Source organism: Pelodiscus sinensis, chromosome 3 (assembly GCF_052426305.1).
Source record: "Pelodiscus sinensis isolate ZL-2025 chromosome 3, ASM5242630v1, whole genome shotgun sequence".
NCBI lineage: Eukaryota > Metazoa > Chordata > Testudines > Trionychidae > Pelodiscus > Pelodiscus sinensis.
Window position 1 is genome coordinate 31,857,774 of NC_143054.1, and position 22,363 is coordinate 31,880,136.

Below are 22,363 nucleotides of genomic sequence, written 5' to 3' on the forward strand. Positions count from 1 at the left end.
AAATAATGGTATAGATTAGATGTGGTGGATTAGATGTCTTCTGTTTTATCTTACAACATGAGTAGGGGAACATTCTATGAAATTGAAAGTTAGCAAATTCAGAACTTGATATTCTTGTTAATGCTAAAAAATTTCGGAACTTTTATGCTTCCAGTAATCTCTGAAATGAAATGAGAACTTGCCTCTACATTAGGTCATCCCACAGCTATCTACTGTTGGATTCTTAAACCTGTCTCCTGAGCATCTGGTGCTAGCAACTATTGGAGGAGGGTGCTGGAAAAGATGAACTTCAGGTCTGATCATGTACGACAAATTGTGTATTTCTGAAGCATTCGTTGCCATGATTTCTTACATGGCATTTTCTATCACGACAAACATCAGACTTCCACTGTGAGAGGGGAAATTTCAGGAGCTGTTCCATGCCCAGCACAATGCCATTGGCTGGTTTCTGGACAGAAACCAGCCAATAGGAGCTGCTTATTTGAATAACAGGCGGCCAAGAAAACCCAACTCCCTCTCCCTCGGCTCAGTTATTCGCTGAAACACATGGCTAGGGAAATAGGCAGGTTGGGAAAAGTTTTTACTCTGCAGGTAGGCAGGCTGGTTTGGCTGCTAGCTGGTAAGTTTCCTGGCCACAGCCTGCCTCTGGCACCCCAGCCCCTCCCTGCCCTAGCCCTCTGCCCCTCACACTCAACATACCCAAATCCTCTGGCCCCCTCTTGCACCCATTCCCCCCTCCCAGATCTGGCACCCCAATCTCCTGTCCCAGATCACAATCCCCTTCTATTCTAGGTCACATCCCAAACCCCTGCACTCCAATCCCCTGCCCTAGGTTACAACTGCCTTCTTCACCCAAACTCCACCTCCAGACTTCAGTCTCCCTCCTGCACCCCAATCCCATACCCCAAGCTCCCCTCTGCACCCAACCTCCATCCCAGACCCTCCATCCATTAATATAATGGAAGAGTGTGGCCCTCGACCACTTTCCAAATTCTTGGAGTGGCTCCCCCGGGCTAGATGGACCATTAGTATGAGCCTGTATGGCCATTCTATATTATTACTTGGAACATACACAGACACTGAACAGACAGGAACTCAAATTATCCACTGTGGGAATGTAATGGATAGAGCTGACCTTGCTGCAACATGAATCTGTGGTGATTTCAATTATAGATATTCCAAACTGTTGCTTGGAACACCAAAATTAACCCATTTAAGGGATACTCCAACGGACTTAAATTGTATGAGTCTGAGCCAGTGATCAAGTGCTTTTCTAGTCTTTGTTCTGATGGAAGGCGCAGACAATACAATTAACTATTCAACAATCTATTTCAATTTTCTGAAGGTGTATTGATAATTATAAACCACTACTCTGAAGCATCACAGGAGACACATTCTTTTAAAATATCTATTGAAATTACAAATTAAACTTTTAATAAGGTTCAAAGTACAAAACACAACATTAAAAGGCATTCAACAGCTCTTTTATACATCACAGTGTTAGTGGCACAAAAAGTACTGACATTTCAAATACATAAACAGAACGTATTTTTTACACTGATCAAATACATCATCATTTGTACATTTGCATGTCTCCTTCATGCTTATCTCTATACAAGATTAAAATACATCCACGGTAAAATGAGCAAGAAAGGTTCAGTTTATGTAGCACGTACCTGTACCTAATGTTCCTGGAATTCTGTAAGAGATATAAAAATCAAGCAATAATAGAGATCACAGGGCTTTAAGCAAAACAGCATGCTTTACTTAGCAAAGAAGCACTGAGGCAGGGTTTTCTTGATATCTTTTGTGCCACTCTGTGTGATATCTTCCCTATTCCATCCATTTTTGTAAAGATTTGAGAATGCACATATATAGGAAATGTATGGCATTTGGCTTCAGAAAGCAAACTGTTATGAAGCTTCATACAAACTGTACAACATTAAAATAAAAAATGTTTTGTAATAAATATATGCATACCCTTAATAGAAAAGGGAGAACCTATGAAATATGCAAAACCCCCTTTTTTCTTTTCCAACCACATTTTAAAATCAAAGTAGATCATCCTCTTGGGTACGTCTACTCTACAGCGCTAATTCGAACTAACTCGTCTAGAACTAAAAACTAGTTCGAATTAGCGTTTTGCTAATTCGAACTAGCATGTCCACATTAAGTGGACCCTGAACCGGGCTTAAGGATGGCCGGAAGCAGTGCCGGCAGGGCATCAGAGGAGGACTTAGAGTGTGGAGATGCTGTCTCAGGCTAGCTGAGGGCTGTGCTTAAAGGGTCCCGACCCCCACCCCGGACAGACAGTTCTCAGGGGTGCCTTGCTTGCAAACCAGTCCTGGCTTGGAGTGCCCGGAGTACCCACACTGGGCACATCACAGCACTCGGCCATCAGCCCGGCTGCACTTGCCGCAGGCTGCCATCTGGGGAGAGGGAGCAATTGGGGGGCTGCAGGAGAGCTTCCACCCCCAGAAGCCCGCAGAGCCAGCCCAGTCCTCCCCATCGGGGGCTCGTGCCCCATTTCTCCCTCATCTCCTTCCACTTACCCTTCCCTAGCCCCTTTTCTTGATGTACAAAATAAAGGACAATTGTGTTCAAAAATGGAATCTGTCTTTATTGAACAAAACTGGGGGAGACTGGGAAAAGGAGGTGGGAGAGGGAAAGAGACAGGCTGGGAGAGGGGAGGGCAACTACAATGATCAGGGGTTGGGAACAGGTCCCATATGAAGAGAGGCTAAAGAGACTGGGACTTTTCAGCTTAGAAAAGAGGAGACGGAGGGGGGACAGGATAGAGGTCTCTAAAAGCAGGAGTTGGGTGGAGAGGGTGCATACAGAAAAGTTCTTCATTAGTTCCCATAAAGAAGGACTAGAGGACACCAAAGGAAAGGAATGGGTAGCAGGCTTCAAACTAGAAACAGAAAGTTCTTCTTCACAAAGCAAAGAGTCAACCTGTGGAACTCCTTGCTGCAGGAGGCTGTGAAGGCTAGAACTAGAATAGACTTAAAAGGGACGTGAGATCAAGTCATGGAGCTTGGGTCCATGAAGTGCTATTAGCCAGGGGGTAGGAGTGGTGTCCCTGCCCAAGGTTTGTGGAAGGCTGGAGATGGATGGCACGAGACAAATGGCTTGGTCACTGTCTTCGGTCCATCTCCTTCAGGGTCCCTAGGGTTAGTCGCTGTCGGCAGACAGGCTACTGGGCTAGATGGACCTTTGGTCTGACCCAGGACGGCCATTGTAAGCTCAGGGCTCAGGGTCGGGGTCTCAGTGGACCCCCTTGATTTTCATGGAAACCTGCTCCTGGGTGGCCAGGCTGGCAGCTCTCCTGCCCTAGCTGGCCACTTTCCTGTGCCTAGTGCAGAGATCGTGGACGAGGTCCACGATGTCCGCACTAGCCCAGGCAGGTGCCCGCCTCTTGCGGTCCCGGGCAAGCTCCCGGGAGCCGCCAGCCTGGTCCCGGGAAGAGGGGGAGGGCTGGGGGGCATCGGGTGGGTGGCTCGAGCCGTGCCAGTTGCAGGGTCTGCTGGGTGGGTGCTGGCAGGCTTGCACCTGGCACGGGCACCGTAGCCAGCCCGTGCCCCTTTAAGGGGTCTGGGGCTGGGAGGGGGGCATAGAGTTTCCCTGGTGTTGGCCAGAGTGGCCACCAGGGAAACCTGGGGAGGGCTAGCCTCCCAGTAGTTCGAATTAAGGGGCTACACACCCCTTAATTCGAACTAGCTAGTTCGAACTAGGCTTAATCCTCGAACTAGGAAAACCTCCTTTTACGAACTAAGCGCTCCGTTAGTTCAAATTAAGTTCGAACTAGTGGAGCGCTAGTGTAGCGCCTATGAAAGTTAGTTCGAACTAACGTCCGTTAGTTCGAAGTAACTCTGTAGTGTAGACATACCCCTTCTGATCTATGAATATTGTTTCCCTCTTCCTCTCGGAGAGAGAATATTTTAGGCATCATAATTTTAAATATTTTCTGGATGTCAGGTCATTAATTCTATTCTAAGAACTGGGCCATTCAATTCTTTTTGTGAGCCATTATAATTTTAAGATAAATATTTTAAGAAAGAATACAATTGAAAAAAACCCAGAACTTTGTACAATGCAATCTGAGGCTCCACAATGAAGGTAGTTAGAAACAGCTGAAATACTAACATAAAATAACAATGCTAAGTACTTAAATCACATCCTCCACCAGAGGATCTCAAAAAGCTTTAAAAAATAATTGAGCCCCACAACAACCCTGTGAGGTAGGTGAGCATTGTTCCACCTATTTTACAGATGGATAAACTGAGACAAAAAATGGAAAAGCGACTTATACAAGGTCACTGACAGTTTTGCTACTGTTCAGTATCAACCGTACAGCTGCAGTGGAAAAAAAATACCAGCCAACCTGGAGTTCTGATTCTATTCCAGCTTGCTCTAACCACTAGAAACTCATCCTTTCTAACAGGACACGCAAACCATGTGCTCTGATAAATGTTGGTTTAACTAAGTTTAAGGCAATGCAAATGAAGTAGGATAGATATGAAATGCAACAGAAACCATGCAGTGAATCTCAATTTTCAGATCATGGTTTATAAATGATTATCTGAAATCTGTTACATTTTCCTTAGAAATTTAACAAAGGCTTGAGCATATTTAAATCCACTATTCTGGGGCAGCAATGTCAGAGTTTAAAACAATACATGTTTTATTTACAACATTATTTCAGAGTAGTAAATGCCAAGGCATCAACAGAATTTGTAAATCAGTGATTACTAAAGACATCCAGTCTTTGGAAACAAAACTGAAGTGGTAACATTTACAAATAAAATGTGAAGTTATACTATTCAGTATATCTGAAAGTGATTACAGTTCATTCTTGTATTATATTCCCTGAACCTCAAGAAAGTATATCAGCTGAGAAACTTGGAAATCTATGCAGTGAACCCAAGTATACAGAGATCCTATACAATTATGCATGTTGGGTATGATCAGATAAACTCAGGCATTTATGCCCGTCAATGATGATCATCAATTGAAATCTAACTCTTTAAAAATGTTTACATCTGTAACAAAGCATGGAATTTTTCCCCTTTAATTTTGATGTAAATGTACCACAATTTAGCGAATATACTCCACACCTAAATATAACCTGCACCCGGATATACCCTGCGTTTTTTTCTATTTCAGTAAAAAAAATCTTGTATATCCTGCACACGAGTATAACCTGTAGGGTATACAAGGCTTTTCTGTGCCAGGGGTATATTTGCTAATTTACGGTGCAGAGGGGGAGGGGGAAGGGAATTAGCCAGCCAACCACTCACCGCCCCAGTTCCTCCGCAGCTGCAGAAGGGCTGGGGGATCAGAAACCACCATCCTCTGGGCAGGGGAGCGCTCACCACCCGGTTCCTGCACAGCCACAAGAACCACCATCTTCTGGGCAGGGGAGTGCTCACTCTCCTCTCCCCCGTTCATGCACAGCTGCAGGAACCACCAGCCTCCGGTGAGTAAAAAAACCCAAACAAAAACAAAAAAAACCAGCTGGTGAATTAAAAAAAAAACCTATATACCCCTCTGGGGTGGAGGGGTGTGTGTGGGGTATGTAAAAACAAATATAACCCACGGGTTATATTCACTAAATTATGGTAGTGCTCTGTAAAAGCATCAGCGACACATGTTGGGAGAGAAGTTTTCTATCAACGGCATCACAGATTCCCAACACTGCCTTATCACAGTGCTTTTACCCTGACCTAAAAAGGCTACTTCTAAGAATGAAAGGGTAGGTTTATCTTTACCTCAATACCTCAGATACTATAAAGGCGTCCTACTATACTAAGGCCCCTATGCAATTCCTCAGATTCTGTACTAAGGCCCCATGTAACAGAGAATTTTTATTCATTACACGGTTACTATTTTAATACTTTTTTTTACATCCCTAGTGCAGAACTGATAACCCAGGCAAATTGGGGTCTGTTTTGCCCCCGGAACAATTAGCTCTCTAATGCTACTACCACATCTGTCCTGTGCAGATCAGACTGAAGAAAAAGGGACAGAATTCAAGCCTCCCTACACTACCTTGGCAACATGCCTTAGATTTGGAAAAAGTAGTCATTCCTCCAATGGGACAAGCCTATTAATCTAACATCAAAATGATGATTCAGGACAGTATGAGTTAATACTTAACTTGAAATCAGGGTGCTTTCCTAATTCAGTCTTCTGCGACAAGGACACATCCTCTAGGAGCAGGACTGAGACTGTAACCTCAATTACACACTGAAACCAAGGTTGACCAATGGAGACGAGTTAAAATATGCCTACCCCATTAATAAACTCTTATATATCATTCAGCCATCCTTTGCTATTTCAGAATAGCTAAGGAAAAATTAAAAAAAAACAATTAATCTCAGGATTTCGTCATTAAAGTACTGAATTGTACAACTGTCATGCAAAATTAAGGATATAACATACAACTAATGTTGGGTTGGAACCAGACTGCCATCTTCAAACAAAAACAACTTCTGGATTTCATGCAAGCATTTTTCATTTAGCCAGTTTGAAATACTAATTTAAAAAAAAAAATCAAGAATATTGAGGTTGGACAAAGGAGAAAATTTTTGAGAAGTATTTATGTGATTTAGGAATCGATTTCCCATTTTCAAAAGTGTCTTACATTCTTAGGAGTTTAAAGATCACTGATAGTCAATGGGCTTTTGAAAATTTTACATTCTAATGTTTCTGTTCAAAGATTAAATATGCAGACTAAAACTTAACATAGAACAAACCCCGCCCCCCCCAAAAAAGTGGTTTTTTAAAATTTTTGTTTGTTTTTTTACTGTATCTGCTGTTCTGTTTTGTGGCCTGAATCCTGCTATGTCTTAGGTGGTGAGCTTCCACATATACACATCATTGCATCGCTTCCTATTTTATTGTATCTTTAGGTTTTCAAATACAGCTTAACTTCCATTTTAACGCTCTGCAGAATAGTGTGTTCTCCACTTGGGGTATATCTAGACTACAGAGTTTTTTCGAAAAAAGTGGCCTTTTTTCGAAAAAACTTCACCTGCATCTAGACTGCCATCGTGTTCTTTTGAAATTAAAATCGAAAGAACACAGTGGTTTTTTTTGACAGCGGTAAACCTCATTTTCGAGGAAGAATGCCTTTTTTCGAAAGAGCTTTTTCAAAAAAAGGCATTCTTGAATGCAAGCAGGGTTTTTTCGGAAGAGAGCATCCCGATTGCCAGGATGCTCTCTTTAAAAAAAACGGATCACTTTTTGAAAGTTGCGTGGCTGTCTAGACGATCTCTCTCGAAAAAAATCTAGACATACCCTTGGACACAGACCTGTACCACATTTCATGATCACAGTCATAACAACATTAAATGTTTGTCAAATTATTTTGCTAGTTTTCCATTTACAAAGGGGTCTCGTTACCGTTTTCCACAAAATGTTGCAGAACAGTAACTTCTGCATATTAACAATATGTTGATTTGGGCATTTTACTACCCTGGAAACTTGCAACATTGTAAATTACACACAAAGAAGAAGTAATGTAATGTCAGAACAAAATCTAATCTTTATAGAGAAATTTGTTTTTTCTTCTCACAGTATAATTAGTAACAGCACACATGAATGATATGATATAAACTTTGAAAAATGGACTATATACTGTAACTATTAGATCTTTCACAAACACCCCAGATATTTTTATTATGGACTATGATGTTTCGTTAAAACGAAACATTTGCTGAACTGACAATCTGCTGATAAGCAAAACAAATCCTGTAATTTTTTTCCCCAAATATATGCTTTTAAGACAAAAGTGAATTATCTTGAACTTCCAAATATTCAAAAGCACAGATATTTACACATTTGGTTTAATCAGGATTTTTTAATATATAAATAAAAAAGATTCAGATACCTGGATTAAAAGTTAAGTAGCCCTGTAAGTTTAGCAGACTCCTTAACAGCAAAAAATTAACCCTTCAGAAAAACCTCTGGTGATTCAATCATAAGCAATACCAATTAGATGTTTTTAAAAGAACCTTGATTAGGTAGCAAGTTTGTGACACCACTCAACCTTACACTGTTGATAGATTTTTTTTTAAATGTAGTTTTTGATCAAATAATCAACATGTAAGACTTCCTAAAATTCCTGGAAGGCAGAAATTCCAGCTGTATTCTCCCCAAAATTCAAGAAAGGCATATGATAGCTAATATGCACCTTAATGATTTCCATTATCCTTGGAAAAATAAGTACTAAAAAGGTTTTTTGCCACAGCAATATTAATAAAAACACAGTTGTAATAAACAGATATATTAAAGCCACATTTAAACAATAGGTGACTTAAACAGGAATATGAATAAGACACCTCATTTTGATGCAAACATATATGTGAAAAAGTTAGATTTGATTTATTTTTAGGTTGTTTTGCTGATGTAACAGCACAATTCCTAGTTCACCAAGACAGCCTTTATAAGGCAACATGAAAGAATATCTTCACCTCTTAATTTCAGATACTTATCTTGTTCCACAACATCCTCTAAACTTCTGACTTGCCTTCCACTACCTTACTTGACTACTGGTACTTGGTCTATGTAAATGTACTGACAACAGTTCGCGGAATCATGGCACTGTCATGGAAAAACAGAATGGGGGGAGTAAGGCTACAACATAAGTGCAAGAGGGAGACAAAATGTGTGAGAGATGAGTCCCATCTTCTCATGATCTAGGTAGGCAGAGGGTCATCATCTCCTTTATTACATTTGCATTTGCAGCAAAGGACAAATGGTGTAGCAAGTAAAAGGAAAGGTGAAGCCACTAACAACAGTAGACCAAATCCTGCAAAGATTCCCACCACCTGAAAAAAAAAAATGGAAAATGACATGTCAGTATGATAATTGGCACAGCAGGTTCAAATTCTACTCCAACACAAAGTCAATGCCCTAGGAGAGAAATCTTGGCCCTTCTGAAGTCCATGGCAAGGTGCCTATTGACTTCAAGAGAGCCAGGATTTCACCATAGTTGCACATCACAGAAGATTTGCGTGCTAAACATCTATCTATAGTTGGCAAGGTGATTGCTAATTTTCAGAATGGGAGAATGGTAGCAGACTCTCATCTTGAGAAAATAGTTACCAGAGGGCAATGGTCCTTTTTCACTATATCAGTCAGAATTCACACCATGCCACCTACAAATTTTAACATTGCGTACATGCATGCATTCACACACCCTAGATAAAGCAGATATTAATTGGCACTGAACAAAAAAGACAGGGGTAGCTTTGTTATGTCTCCTGCACCAAACCACTCGTCTTCTTCAATGCAAGTGGATAGTTTTACCTTTCTTTCTTCCTTTCTTTCTCTCTCCATAAAATGTGAATTTTAAGCCTGTAGTATCTGTGATGTTTGAAGAACTCGGCTGCTGAGGGCAAACATGCTTACATTAGGGAAGTTCCACTTACAGATACTTACAGGTATTGTTTTCCTTTCAGAGAGCAAATATTTGGCCTCAAACTATTCAAAATTCAGCATGAAGCCATCTTAAATATTTTTATAGTACCTAACACTACACAAGTAGTTATCTGAAACACTGATTGACATTTTAATGTAGTCACATGTTGTTTGCATGCAGTAACCAGCCAAAGTTCTCTTGAAAGAAGATTTGAAATCTTTATACAGCAGAGGTTGCTAAGCACCACCTGTGCCAACATATCTAGTATTTGAGTTTCTTTATCTTTCTTCTGCCACTGAAATAACCGAATACAATTACTTTTACAGCTGATAGGAAAGGGGAAGGTGTTTATGTTCTATCAAGGAGCAGTCTCTGGGACTCTGGTTGCCAAACTTTGTCTCAGCTTCTGGCTAGCAGGTACAGAATAAATTTGATCACCCTCCCTCTTCTCTGTTGCTGGAAAGGAGGAGGAGTATTGTCTTCCTTCTGGCTTCTTCCTCCAAACCCTGAGCTTCCTGTCAACTATTAGAATGGCAGTCTACGTGTACGTCTAGACTACATGCCTCTGTCGCCAGAGGCATGTAGATTAGGCTACCAGACATAGGAAAATGAAGCGGCGATTTAAATAATCGCCGCTTCATTTAAATTTACATGGCTGCCGCGCTGAGCCGACAAACAGCTGATCAGCTGTTTGTCGGCTCAGTGCGATAGTCTGGACGCGCGGGTGGCGACATCAAAGGTATTTGTCGACCACCCAGGTATGCCTCCTGGGATGAGGAGCTGATCAGCTGTTTGTCGGCTCAGCGCGGCAGCCATGTAAATTTAAATGAAGCGGCGATTATTTAAATCGCTGCTTCATTTTCCTATGTCTGGTAGCCTAATCTACATGCCTTTGGCGACAGAGGCATGTAGTCTAGACGTACCCTACTTCTTCCTCAGCTTCCAGGCTGCTGCAAGGTGCTGGGTGGTTCAATCTCTCTCAAAGTCTCCTTTTATGAGTCTCTCTCAATGAGTAGCTCTAGTACCTGCAGCTGCACAAAAGTGTTCAGAGCAGAGCAGAGTGAAACTGACCTATTTCTCATCAGTTTCACAGATGCCCACAACCTTCTCAATAGCAGTACTTAAAATCAGTATATCAGGAAAGCTCTGAACTAGGGAGTTGCTTGGCCTAATTTTTAAGCCAGATCAAGAAGCAATCTGCCTGACCTGAGCTTGAGAAAGTCAAGTTGTTTTTCAAGACAAATCAACATCCCCCCCCCCCGCCCCCAAATCTGTCACGACTGTTGGTGCCTCCAGTCTATGGGATCAGCACAGCTGCTGTTAGCCTCACTCTTGCAGCTGCTGCACTCTTCTGCACCATGTGCTTTGCAGAGTGAGGTGCGCGGTGTCTCAGTGGTACACTCACACCACTGCAGACACTGCAATAAGTCAGCAGTAGCAGCGGGACCAACGGGCAGAAGCTAATCAGCAGTGACTTAACACAACTGAACCTTAGGATTAGGGTTTTTTTTGGATCCACATAATCTCAATCCAAAACATGTATTTTGGGTTGGGGTGGCTGGGTTGAGCAGCAGAAGCACTGAACGCTTAAGCAAGGCAACTCTGCATTGGTTTCCACTCGTTTCACATTTGTAAGGTTATACTGTTTTAAGTTGATGCTAACTGCCCATGAAAGCTTCTTACTTGGCCTAAGCAAATGAGCGTGTCGATTTTGGAAGGCCTGTTTGCTACCACAGGCCTGCAAGTTATTTAACAAACCCACTGAGATTTTTTTTCACAGAAAAATGAATTGTGAATAATGAATACTGGGGAAAAATCATCTGCACACGAACAATTGCCATTTGAATACAAGGGCTCCCTAAGCATTACAGTAATACCAACTGTAACACTAAGTATCATATTATTCATTAGAACTTCTCCTAGCTGTCGTCAGATACTAAACACACCAATTAATTTGCAACACTGAATTTGTCATAATGTAGAAAATATATTCTACACCTAAATTAACAGGCTTATTGATGCCTCCTCTAACAGGAAGTATTTTTTTATGAACACTGTGGATTTCTTTTTGCAGTTTCATTCATACAGTTATTTTTAATTCTGGGTCTGAAAATATTGTGTCCAGCAGGTGGTGCTGCTGAACAAAATTAAGTTTGAGAAGTGATGTGCACACTGATTTATTATGTAATATTAGACAAGAATATTTATTTCTAATTAAAAAGCTCGGCTGCAGCTCTCTTGGGAGATAAATCTATAATTTCTGTCACAATATTTTTATTTTTGCCAAAAACAATTACTTTAAAATATGCACCTTTCATCACATATACCTGTTAGACAGGCAGCTAATCTGATGCATCTGTGTTTAGTGTCTCTGGGGCATCTGCTGGCACCAAAGAGTGAAAGTGAAGCCAGGCACTTTCCTGAGCTTCTTTTCAATGTTACTGAACTGCGGCCCACAGTGATTTCTGGAGATAGCACATACATAATTAGCCATGTGCAATCTTCTCAGTGTGCACTATGGGGCACCATTCGCTGAGGAGAGCCAAGGTTAAACTGAAAAATACAGTAGACAGACCAACAGTGCTCTTTACAATTAGGAAGCCAGCTTACATTTCCATTTCATCCTAGATATGCCAGACAGTGAATTTATCCAGGATTTTTAAGATCAGGTCAACAGGTTGCCCGGTAAGCATCCGTGATATATTTTCCACTTGGTGAACTCAACTGCTATTGAAGAATAGGCTATTTCTTAGCAAGTGTAATGTCTAGAAGTGATTTTTTGCACTGGAAGCACAACACTTAGCATTAAAGCATCATGCTTTTCACTTAAGAGGTTGTGTCATGCTCCACTTGGTTAATATTCCAAGAAGAAGTAATAAAAGGACCCCAATCCTGTAAATAAGAGCGATCATAGTCCTCATTCATCTGGTGGCTTCAGTGGAAATTCTCTGGATAGTGTTTGCAGGATTAGATCCCCGAATGTTCAAAATCACTCGTATTTCTCTTTTCCTCTCTCACGGTGGGACATACATGGTACGTGCAACCTCCCCTCTACTTCAAGGTTAACTGTTCTTGCTAAGCATACATACCATATACTCTGGCTCCAGAGGATATATTGGTAAGTAGTGTGAAATCTGGATTTTGGGGGAATCCATGCCACAGGGTTTTCAAACTGGATTCTATGGGCATCCCAAGGCCTATTTTTGACCCTAAAGAAAAAGCTCTGGGCAAACTAAAGAATGTCAAAATTCCCCAAATGTGATATTGAGTATAACAACTCTTGTAGTACAAACACCTGCTAACTGAACGACACATTTCTTGATACCTCAATTTTTCTAATTAGCAATGCCAGAAACATCAGTCATCTAACTAATTACACCAAAGCACAGTATAGCAATCCTTATAATCATAAAACACTAGAACTAGAAGGGTCCTTGAGAGGTCATCAAGTCCAGGTCCCTGCCCCCATGGCAAGGACAAAGCACCATCTACCATCCCTGATAGATGTCCATCTAACCAGCTCTTAAATATGGAGATTCCACAACCTCCCTAGGCAATTTATTCTAGTGTTCTAATGTCCAACCTTAACCACACTCTAATGTCCAATCTTAATCACCCTTGTTGCAATTTAAGCCCATTGCTTCTTGTCCTATCCTCAGATGCCAAGGAGAACAATTTTTCTCCCTCCTCCTTGTAACATGCTTTTGGTTACTTGAAAACTGCTATCACGTCCCCTCTCAGTCTTCTCTTTTCTCAACTAAACAAGCCCAATTCTTTCAGTCTTCCCTCATTGCTCATGTTCTCTAGACCTTGAATTATTCTTGTTCCTCTTCTCTGGTCCTTCTCCAATTTCTCCACATCTTTTTTGAAATGTGGTGCCAAGAACTGGACACAATATTCCAACTGACGCCTAATCAGTGCAGAGTAGAGCGGAAGAATGACTTCTTGTGTCTTGCTCACAACACTCCTGTTAATGCATCCTAGAATCATGTTTGCTTTTTCTAAAACAGCATCACACTCTTGACTCATATTTAGCTTGTGGTCCACTATGACGCCTAGATCGCTTTCTGCAGTACTCCTTCCTAGACAGTCACTTCCCATTTTGTATATGTGAAACTGATTGTTCCTTCCTAAGCGGAGTACTTTTATTTGTCCTTATTAAACTTCATCCTATTTACCGAAGATCACTTCTCCAGTTTGTCCAGATCATTTTGAAAATGATCCTATCCTCCAAAACAGTTGCAACCCTTCCCAGCCTAGTATGATCTGCAAACTTAATAAGTACACTTTCTATGCCATCATCTAAATCACTGATGAAGACACCGAACAGAACTGGTCCCAAAACAGATCCCTGTGAAACCACACTTGTTATGTCCTTCATGCATAACTGTGAACCGTTAATAACTACTCTCTGAAAATGGTTATCCAGCCAATTATGCACCCACCTTACAGTAGCCCCATTTAAGTTGTATTTGCCTAGTTTATTGATAAAAGGTCATGCGAGACTGTATCAAATGACTTACAAAAGGCTAGGTATACCATGTCTACAGCTTCTCCCTTGTTATCCTATCAAAGAATGATGGAGGAAATAGACATGGGCAAATATTTGTAACAAGAGTTCTTTTCATTCAGTATCTGCCTATTTAGAGTTCATTACATTTCAGCAAATTTGGGGCAAGTTTACAAATCCTTTTTTGTGTCAGCTGTTTTCTACTCTGTAAAAAATATAAAAGCTACTTTCACTGACGCATTTTCCCTATGATGAGAGAGGATAATGTGCTGAGCTGCCTTGTGTTTCTAGCCCTGTGGTAATTCACAAGTTCAAGCTCTAGTCCCAGCATGATGTAGAACTGTCTCTTCTTTTTCCCTGAAGGTTTGCTGGGCCCCCAACTCACATGTTAAATCGTCCATGCTTCTTAAAGCTAGTGCAAAAAAGAGGGTACCTCACCAAGGTAACTTGTTGTCTTCTTCATTGGGAAATAGGGAGAGACTGAAATCTGAAGCAGGTGAAAAATGGGAACAGGGAACAAAAATCCTTGGTTCTTTACTGCTCGACTGGCACCGGATGAGGGACTCAACATAGAGTCCATGCAGACTCACCCAGCTAGGGACAACTTTATTCTAATAAATTCAACCAGTCTTACTTAAGACAGACATGTCAGTTCAGAGTCAAAATCCAGGAAGAAGTCTGACTTTGTATTGTTTCTTATTAATGTCCATTCTTATACCACAATATCCTTCCCTGAACTATTGATGGTTAAGATACTTTAGGGAAAGTCTACATTGCCACTTTACTGTGTTGTAACTTTCTTGCTCAGGCGTGTGAAAAAACATATCCCAAGCACAGCAAGTTATAACGCTGTAGAGTGCCAGTGTAAACGGGCTCCTATAGCCGAGAGCCGGGCTCCTGGTTAGGGACGTAAGCAACTAGTCAAGTGACTACTCGACTACTCGCTTTCCCTCCCTCCTTGCTGCGTCTGGAGCAGGGAAAAACAGGAGCCAGTTTTGGGAGGAGCTGGCTGAAAAGCCAGTTCCCCCCAGCACCATCTCTGCAGTGCACGGGAGAGGGTGGGTGGTAGGTGACGCAGAGCCAAGGTGGTCCCGGAGCTGGTGTGAGCCTGGACTGCTCAGTCCGAGCTCGTGCCGACCCTGGGAGCTAATCCCGTTGCTATCCCAGAGCTGGCGCCCATCTCCTGCTACATTTAAACTGTAGAGTATAGCAGGGGGTAGGTCCTGGAACCAGCGCAAGCTGGGACTGAGCACCTCCCCTTATCGACTAATCATGTAGTTGACACAATTTGTATCAACTACACAATTGGCGAATTACTCTCTTCTTAATATCCTTATGTAGTCCAAGGTCCAGTGTGTTTCAGCAGCAGCCCTGGGAACTACAAGTAGGACTACAAATTGCGGCATGTTGGGAGAACTTCCTGGTTCCTGCCAGGATGTGCCCTCTGCCCCCAGCAGGGTCTCAGCAAGGACTGTGCTAGAAGCAGCACACAGGCTGCATGCTGAGAGAAGGGGCTGCTGAACTGTTTTCCTGTTCTATGTTTTTTACAGAATAAAGCCTGTTCCTGGTGATTTGTCGGAGTGGGTCTGGTCTGAGGTGCACTCACACATACACAACGCAGAGCACACCAAGCAGCCTCAGGCCTCCCCCCCCCCACACAGTGGTGTAAGAAGTCACAAGCTTCCCTATACTGAATAACTTCACACTGGGCTAGCCAACAGGAGGGGTTACACTTACCCTCAGTGATGTTAACTACGCCCCTCGTTTAGACAGATGGTTTACATAGAACAATGGGAGAGCTCTCTTCCAATGCTTTGCTATAATCATACATTCATTTTAAAGTGTTGCCGCAGGCAGGCAGCCCATATCTATTTCTTCCATCAATGTAAGGATTGCTACACCGTGCAATTAGTTACATGTTGCTGGCATTGCTAATTAGGAAAACCAAGGTGTCAAGTGCTTAACATATTAAAATGTAGACATTGCCTTAAGCTTCACATGCTTGCTTTGATCTCTATGTAGATAGAACTTAGAGAAACCATTTTACTGTGAACTTGTATGAAATTTTAAAAGGTTCTGCACCTACTTGTGTTCTGTGCCAGATAACAGATGCCCTGGAGTGACCTAACTTGTTTCGACAAGGTCCTTTGTCATAATGTATAAGGAGAAAATCATCCTGTGAAACATTAAACAGAAACAAGCAATTAATAGAGGATCTCTCTAACTTCAAGAGAGAGCAGATTGTGGCAGCAAAGTAACAAATTATTAGAGAGGGAAGCAAATTTAAAGATCCTTGCAAAGCACTGAGTATGAAGAAAAAAGCTTCAGAGTGGGAAAACCATCTAAAATTGAATTTGCGTTATTGCATGGATCAGAGTAAAGCACTGTTGGAGCCTTTCAGCAAGACACCAACAGCTATAAGCGACACACGAAGAATTAATCTCTCTACTTTTATGTTTTTTAGATGTCCATGCATATCAAGTCAATATGGTACTCCCCCTTCCTTTTCCATATTTTATATCAGGCCATGTGCATTTCCTTGTCTAGCAAAGCAGCTGGGTCTCAAGTGCAGTGAAGAATCCTTTGTCCCGTTAGTTCTCAGGAGGCAAAAAGTCCAATTCACTAACCAGGGAATAAAGTGATAGGAAAAGGGAAATCATAAGGATAAAAACATTTTCAAACCTCATTGCCAAAAGTTAAGCACCGTAAGTAGTAGACTGGCTTTCTTGGGTGCCATGCACTCACAATTGGAGTCAATAAAATAGCTGATGATCATCCCTTTTGAAAACCAACCTTCTTATTTAAACAACAAAATAGGAGTTTAGGCAACAGAATCTGAAAATGCTGGCCACGCTAGGTATGGAACATGCAAAGAAGAGAGCTACTACTTGGATCCCAAGTCTCTCAAATGTGGCATTTATTTTGCAGGTGGGAGAGCAAACCAAGGCAGACATCTACACAGTACGATAGAAAAAGACACATCTGCTTCCAGATATGGAATGGACATACTTGAGTATAGCAACCAATGCAGGCACTGGGGACCTCTGCTTTTTAACTAAGAATGAGAATGTGCATGATTTAAACATATCATTAAGGCAGTAAACATGACAATTGCAGGATCTGGAACAGTAAGGGTACATTTTTGGAACTTGAAACATTTCCTTTGCCATTGTTAACTACGCTTTGCAATAAAAAGTTCCCTTGGCTACCGTGAAAAAACATTTGCAGCATATTGTATATACAGGCAGTCCCCGGGTTACGTACAAGATAGGGACTGTAGGTTTGTTCTTAAGTTGAATCTGTATGTAAGTCGGAACTGGCGTCCAGATTCAGCCGCTGAATCTGGACACCAGTTCTGACTTACATACAGATTCAACTTAAGAACCCCAGGCGTCCCCACGTCAGCTGCTGCTGAAACTGATCAGCAGCTGATTCCAGGAACCCCGGGGCAGAGCAACTCTGCCTCGGGCTTCCTGTAGTCAGCCGCTGGTCAGTTTCAGCAGCGGCTAACTTGGGGACGCCTGGGGCAGAGCAGCTCGGGTGCTGCTGTGTTGGTCCAGTAGCGCGGCAGCTCCTCGGCGCTACTGGACCAACCCAGCAGCACCCCAGCTGCTCTGCCCCAGGCGTCCTGATTCAGCCACTGCTGAAACTGATCAGCAGTGGCTGAATCAGGACCCCTGGGGCAGAGTAACTGGGGTGCTGCCGGGTTGGTTCAGTAGCGCCAAGGAGCGGTGCTGTGGGACCAACAGGCAGCGCCCCACCTGCTCTACCACAGGCCCTGGGCTTTGCTCCACATCTCCCTGGTCTGCTGAGGGGGGCACTAGCTGCGTCCCCTCCAGCAGACCAGAGAGACGCGGAGCAAAGCGGCGGAGGACCCGGGCCGGACCCGCGGCCGCTTACAGATCAGCTGGAAGCGCCGCGGGTCCGGCTCCGGGTCCTGCGCGGCTTTGCTCAGTGTCTCCCTGGTCTGCAGACCAGAGAGACGCTGAGCAAAGCGGCGCAGGACCCGGGGCCGGACCCGCGGCGCTTCCAGCTGATCTGGAAGCGGCCACGGGTCCGGCCCCGGGTCCTGCGCCGCTTTGCTCCCCGTCTCCCTGGTCTGCTGGCTCCCGCAGCAGACCAGGGAGACGGGGAGCAGCTTTTCTCGCCCCGGAGGAGGCGGGCAGCGGGACCAGGCGTCCCGCCGCTCCAGTCCTCCGGGGCGAGAAAATCCCCATTCGTATCTGCGGATCCGACATAAGTCGGATCCACGTAACTCGGGGACTGCCTGTACTCCAATGCTTGGGCACAGGAAGATACTGGTTCTTTTAAAACGCTTTTAAGCTCAGCACAGGAAGCATCTTAAGAGTTAAATCAAACTCCTTCTGCTCTCAGAACACATGTTCTTCATACATGAGTTCATGGGTTTTTTCTCTTGTTCTGCAGGAGAGATGTAACAACCTCAACAAATCAACATCGAGAAACAACCCTCACTACTGAAATTTAGCACTAAAACCAATGCTAACATTCTACAGCCATATGTAGGGCAATACACTATCATACAGAACTGAAAGAAATATAAATATATGGATCTTCCAAACACACTTTAAATATAAATTCTTCAGGAAGGAGCTGTCTGACTTGTGTGTGCACAGTATCTTATTAAACACAAAGTGAGACACACTATGTAGATGCCACATGGAGATGGCAAAGGAAAAACAGTTTTTATGCAATTTCACATTTCATCAACAGCTTTCCATCTCACTTATGCAAAGGGTTAACAGCACAACAGCTCTTCAGGTGGGGCAAGTAAGATAAAGTGCACAAATTCTACCAGGTAAGATGTTGTTCTTCCCTGCCCATGTATTTTAGGTGCTAATTGTAGTTATACAAAAGATTCAGAACAAACACAGAATGTGAAAGAGCTGCTAGTGACAATATCCATAGGACATTTTTAAGTCTGTGTAACAAATACGTAAGCTTACAATATCCACCAATTCATCCAGTGAATACTCACATCAAGTGATTCCAGACAGTACCAGCAAAAGGCATGTTTGCAGTTTTTACACATCATTTGGGCACAACCTTCATCTCGTTCAATATAAACTTTGCACTTTGGACAGCGTTTGATTGGAGCATCGTCATCTTCCATTTTATACACAGAACTGTGGGAGACATTTGCAGAAGTTTATAAAGGTGCGAACCCATCATCCTCGTTTAAAAAAAAAAAACAACAACTGGGTTGCATTTTAGTTTTGGTGTCTGCTTTTTTGTTTTGTTGTGCAGTACTCAGAAAGCAGATCTAGTACAACAATTAATTTTTATCGTGCCTATAAAAAAAGCTATGTACTTACTGGAAATGCACATTTCTCTCATCTACCAATTATCTTGTCTGTGACATCAGTATACACAATTCTCCCAGCTGGGCATGTGGGAACCACTCTGGAGTCAGGTTTACACATGCCTAGCTCACCTTCCTGTCTTCTACTCTTGATTCTTATGGGAAGAGGAGACAGGATCTCAATGTGGAGAACAGGGAGTCTCCCAATGCCCAGCTGACTCAAGCTACGGCCTGAAGGCATCAGGATTCCCTGCATGAGAAGCTAGTACAGGGAGAGTCTGAGTTCCTGCTGCCTCCATGAGGCTCCTCCCCTAAGACTCTCCCCTCCAAGCCAGAGTCCACTGGGCTTTCCTGGATACCCCTGAATAGCAGCAGCAAGGGGAAGAGGGACACCTGAGGTGGCTGAATGTGTCATTACCATCAATAGGGCAACAGGTGGCTGGCAAGCAGAGCTGCATATGGTATCAGCAGCCTGGGTTGTCCCTCTGAGCACTGCTCTATGTCAGCAAAAACAAACAGTCCTATGGCACCTTAAAGACTAACAAATTTACTAGGGCATAAGCTTTCGTAGACTTCAGCTCATTTCACTGAAAGCATGAAGTATAAGAATCAGAATGTACCTTGTTTCTCCTGGGAGGAAGGTGATTGGCATATTCTCTTGACATCCTTGCCCTGGATGCCAATTGGATTTACAAGATGAGCAGAACTCTATATCACAAGCTTTGCACTGGACCAGCTGAGGATTCTGAGGCCCTGATTCTTGGAGTTGGCAAACTGCTTGGCAGGCAGAAGAGGGACACCAAGTCCGACATGGATCCAACAGCACTTCTGCAAAGGAGTATAAAATGATCAGAATCAATGACAGATACAGAATTGTTTTTATGTTATATACTGCTTAAGAATGCTCACATTGCTTGTTAGATTGGCTATTTTCATACGCGGTCTCCAGTTTTGCTTGTCTGGTCTGGCACACTTATGGCCTAATTTGCAACTGCCGTCAGCAAATTAGAGACCACTTTTGCAAATATGGCCTTCCTAACACAACACTTCTGGAGATGGATTGAACTAACTGCTATTACATTGTTCCCAGAATCATAAAACCAGAATCATATCTCGTCTAATCCCCAGCCAAGATAAAAGATTTGTTGTATCTAAACCATCCAGGACCAATGGCTATCCAGCCTCACAGTGACGACCAAAAGTGGACACAGTACTCCAGCTGAGGCCTTACAATGTTGTGTAGAGTAATGCTATCACCTCCCATGACTTACGTGTATGGTCATGTAGCTAAAATGTAGCCTTGTGCAATGTTATGTGCCTCATTGTACCTTGCCTGCCATCCTTTCTGACTAGCAGAAAGGAATAGTCTGGTGCTGTTAGTAAATATTCATTAAGCAGGCTATTTGTGTTTGTTATTAATGTTTGGGAAGAAATATACAAAAAGGATCTAATTGTCACTATTGTCACCCTTTCACCATTAGGATTGTTTCTTCCTCCACATTTAAGAGTGTGCTTTCTGATAAAAACCAATAATAATTACTAAGCAATCCCAACAAAAAAATTGGGATCAGTAGACTGGGCATGCTGGTGTAAAGGTTTAAAAGAAATCTATATATGGCATAATGAAAGTAGTAGTCATGTAGCGCCTTAGAGACTAGCAAAAATATATAGCATCATGAGCTTTTATGGGTTGAACTGGGTTTTACTGCATTTGCTTTTTTTGCAACAATTTCGCATTGTTGACTCATGTTGAGGTTGAGATCCACTACAACTCTTCAGATAAGTCTCAAAAATTATCCTGACATCCTAGTTATTCTCCATTTATGCATTTGGTTTTTCTTCTTAGGCCACAACTACAGCCGCAGTAGATCTTCTGGGGTTCAAATTAGTGAATCTTTTGAAAATACGCTAATTCGAACTGAAAGGATGCTCCCATAGATGCAGGTAGTTCTGTTTCTATGGAGAGTAAGGGAAGTCAAAGAGAGAATGTACTCCCTTCCTGCAGCATGGACGGTGCCAAAATTCGAGTTAAGCTACTTTGACTTAAGTTACGCAATTAATGTAGCTGAAGTTTGTGCATCTTAACTCAAATGTATCCCTTAGTTTAAACCAGGAGTTAGTGCAGTGTCTTACCATGGGTCTTTGTTGAATACCATTTATAGTGTGGTTCTGAGATTTTTTTCAAGACCTCTCTGAATTTTAGCTCTACCCTCTAAAGTGTTTGCAAACCCCTCCTCCTCATCTCCACGCTTTGTGTCATCTGCAAATTTGATCTGTAAATTCTCTACATCCTCATACAAGTCATTAATAAAGTTGTTAAAGAAGAATGACCCCAGAATTGATCCATGTGGAACCTCATTTGAGACCTCTTTCCAATGTGACATCATTCCATTAATAGTTACTAATTTTCTGCAGTAGTTCAACTAATTATGTATCTCTATTTAATCATAGTTTAACCAAGCCTGTATTTCTCCAGCTTACATATCAGAATGTATCACAGTGTCCCCATAACCCTTGCTGAAGTCCAGGCACATTATGTACACTGCATTCCCCCTATCCTCTAAACCAAATACCTTGCCAAAGGAGGAAATCAAGTTGGTCTGGCATGATTTGTTGTTATAAATTCATGCTTTCTGTTGGTGACTACCCCTTCCTCCTCCAGATATTTGCAAACTAAATACATTACTTTAGTATTTTCCATGGTATCAAGATCAGGCTGACTGATCTAAAAGTCCCCAGATCCTCCTTTTTCCCATTTTTAAAGATAGGCACTACATTAGCTCTTCCCCAGACTTGTGACCTCTCCAGTCACCTTTGAGTTTGCAAACATTATTGCCGTTGACTCTGAGATTTCGTCAGCTAATTCCATCAGCACTCTGAGGGTACGTCTACACTACAGCGCTAGTTCGAACTAACTTAGTTTGAATTAGTTAATTCGAACTAAGCTAGTTCGAACTAACGCATCTAGAACTAAAAACTAGTTCGAACTAGCGTTTTGCTAGTTCGAACTAGTAAGTCCACATTGAGTGGACTCTGAACAGGGCTTAAGGATGGCCGGAAGCAGTGCCGGCAGGGCATCAGAGGAGGACTTAGAGCGTGGAGATGC

At 42.5% G+C, this 22,363-nt stretch overlaps 1 protein-coding gene across 6 annotated transcripts in view; it reads right to left on the reverse strand.

Moving 5' to 3' along the window:
* Positions 1-996: 996 nt before the first annotated feature.
* RNF144A (ring finger protein 144A) overlaps positions 997-22,363 on the reverse strand; it is a 114,957-nt gene continuing 93,590 nt past the window's right edge. For 5 of the 6 annotated variants that reach the window (XM_075923531.2, XM_075923528.2, XM_075923529.2 and 2 more), the window contains 4 exons: positions 19,878-20,085; positions 18,934-19,081; positions 16,024-16,113; positions 997-8,834 (listed from right to left, as the gene is read on the reverse strand). In XM_075923531.2, the coding sequence (XP_075779646.1) occupies positions 8,703-8,834; positions 16,024-16,113; positions 18,934-19,081; positions 19,878-20,085 (578 nt within the window). In that variant the 3' untranslated portion in view covers positions 997-8,702. The remainder of the gene's footprint in view (positions 8,835-16,023; positions 16,114-18,933; positions 19,082-19,877; positions 20,086-22,363) is intronic. The other variant, XR_012902532.2, reaches the window with a different exon arrangement.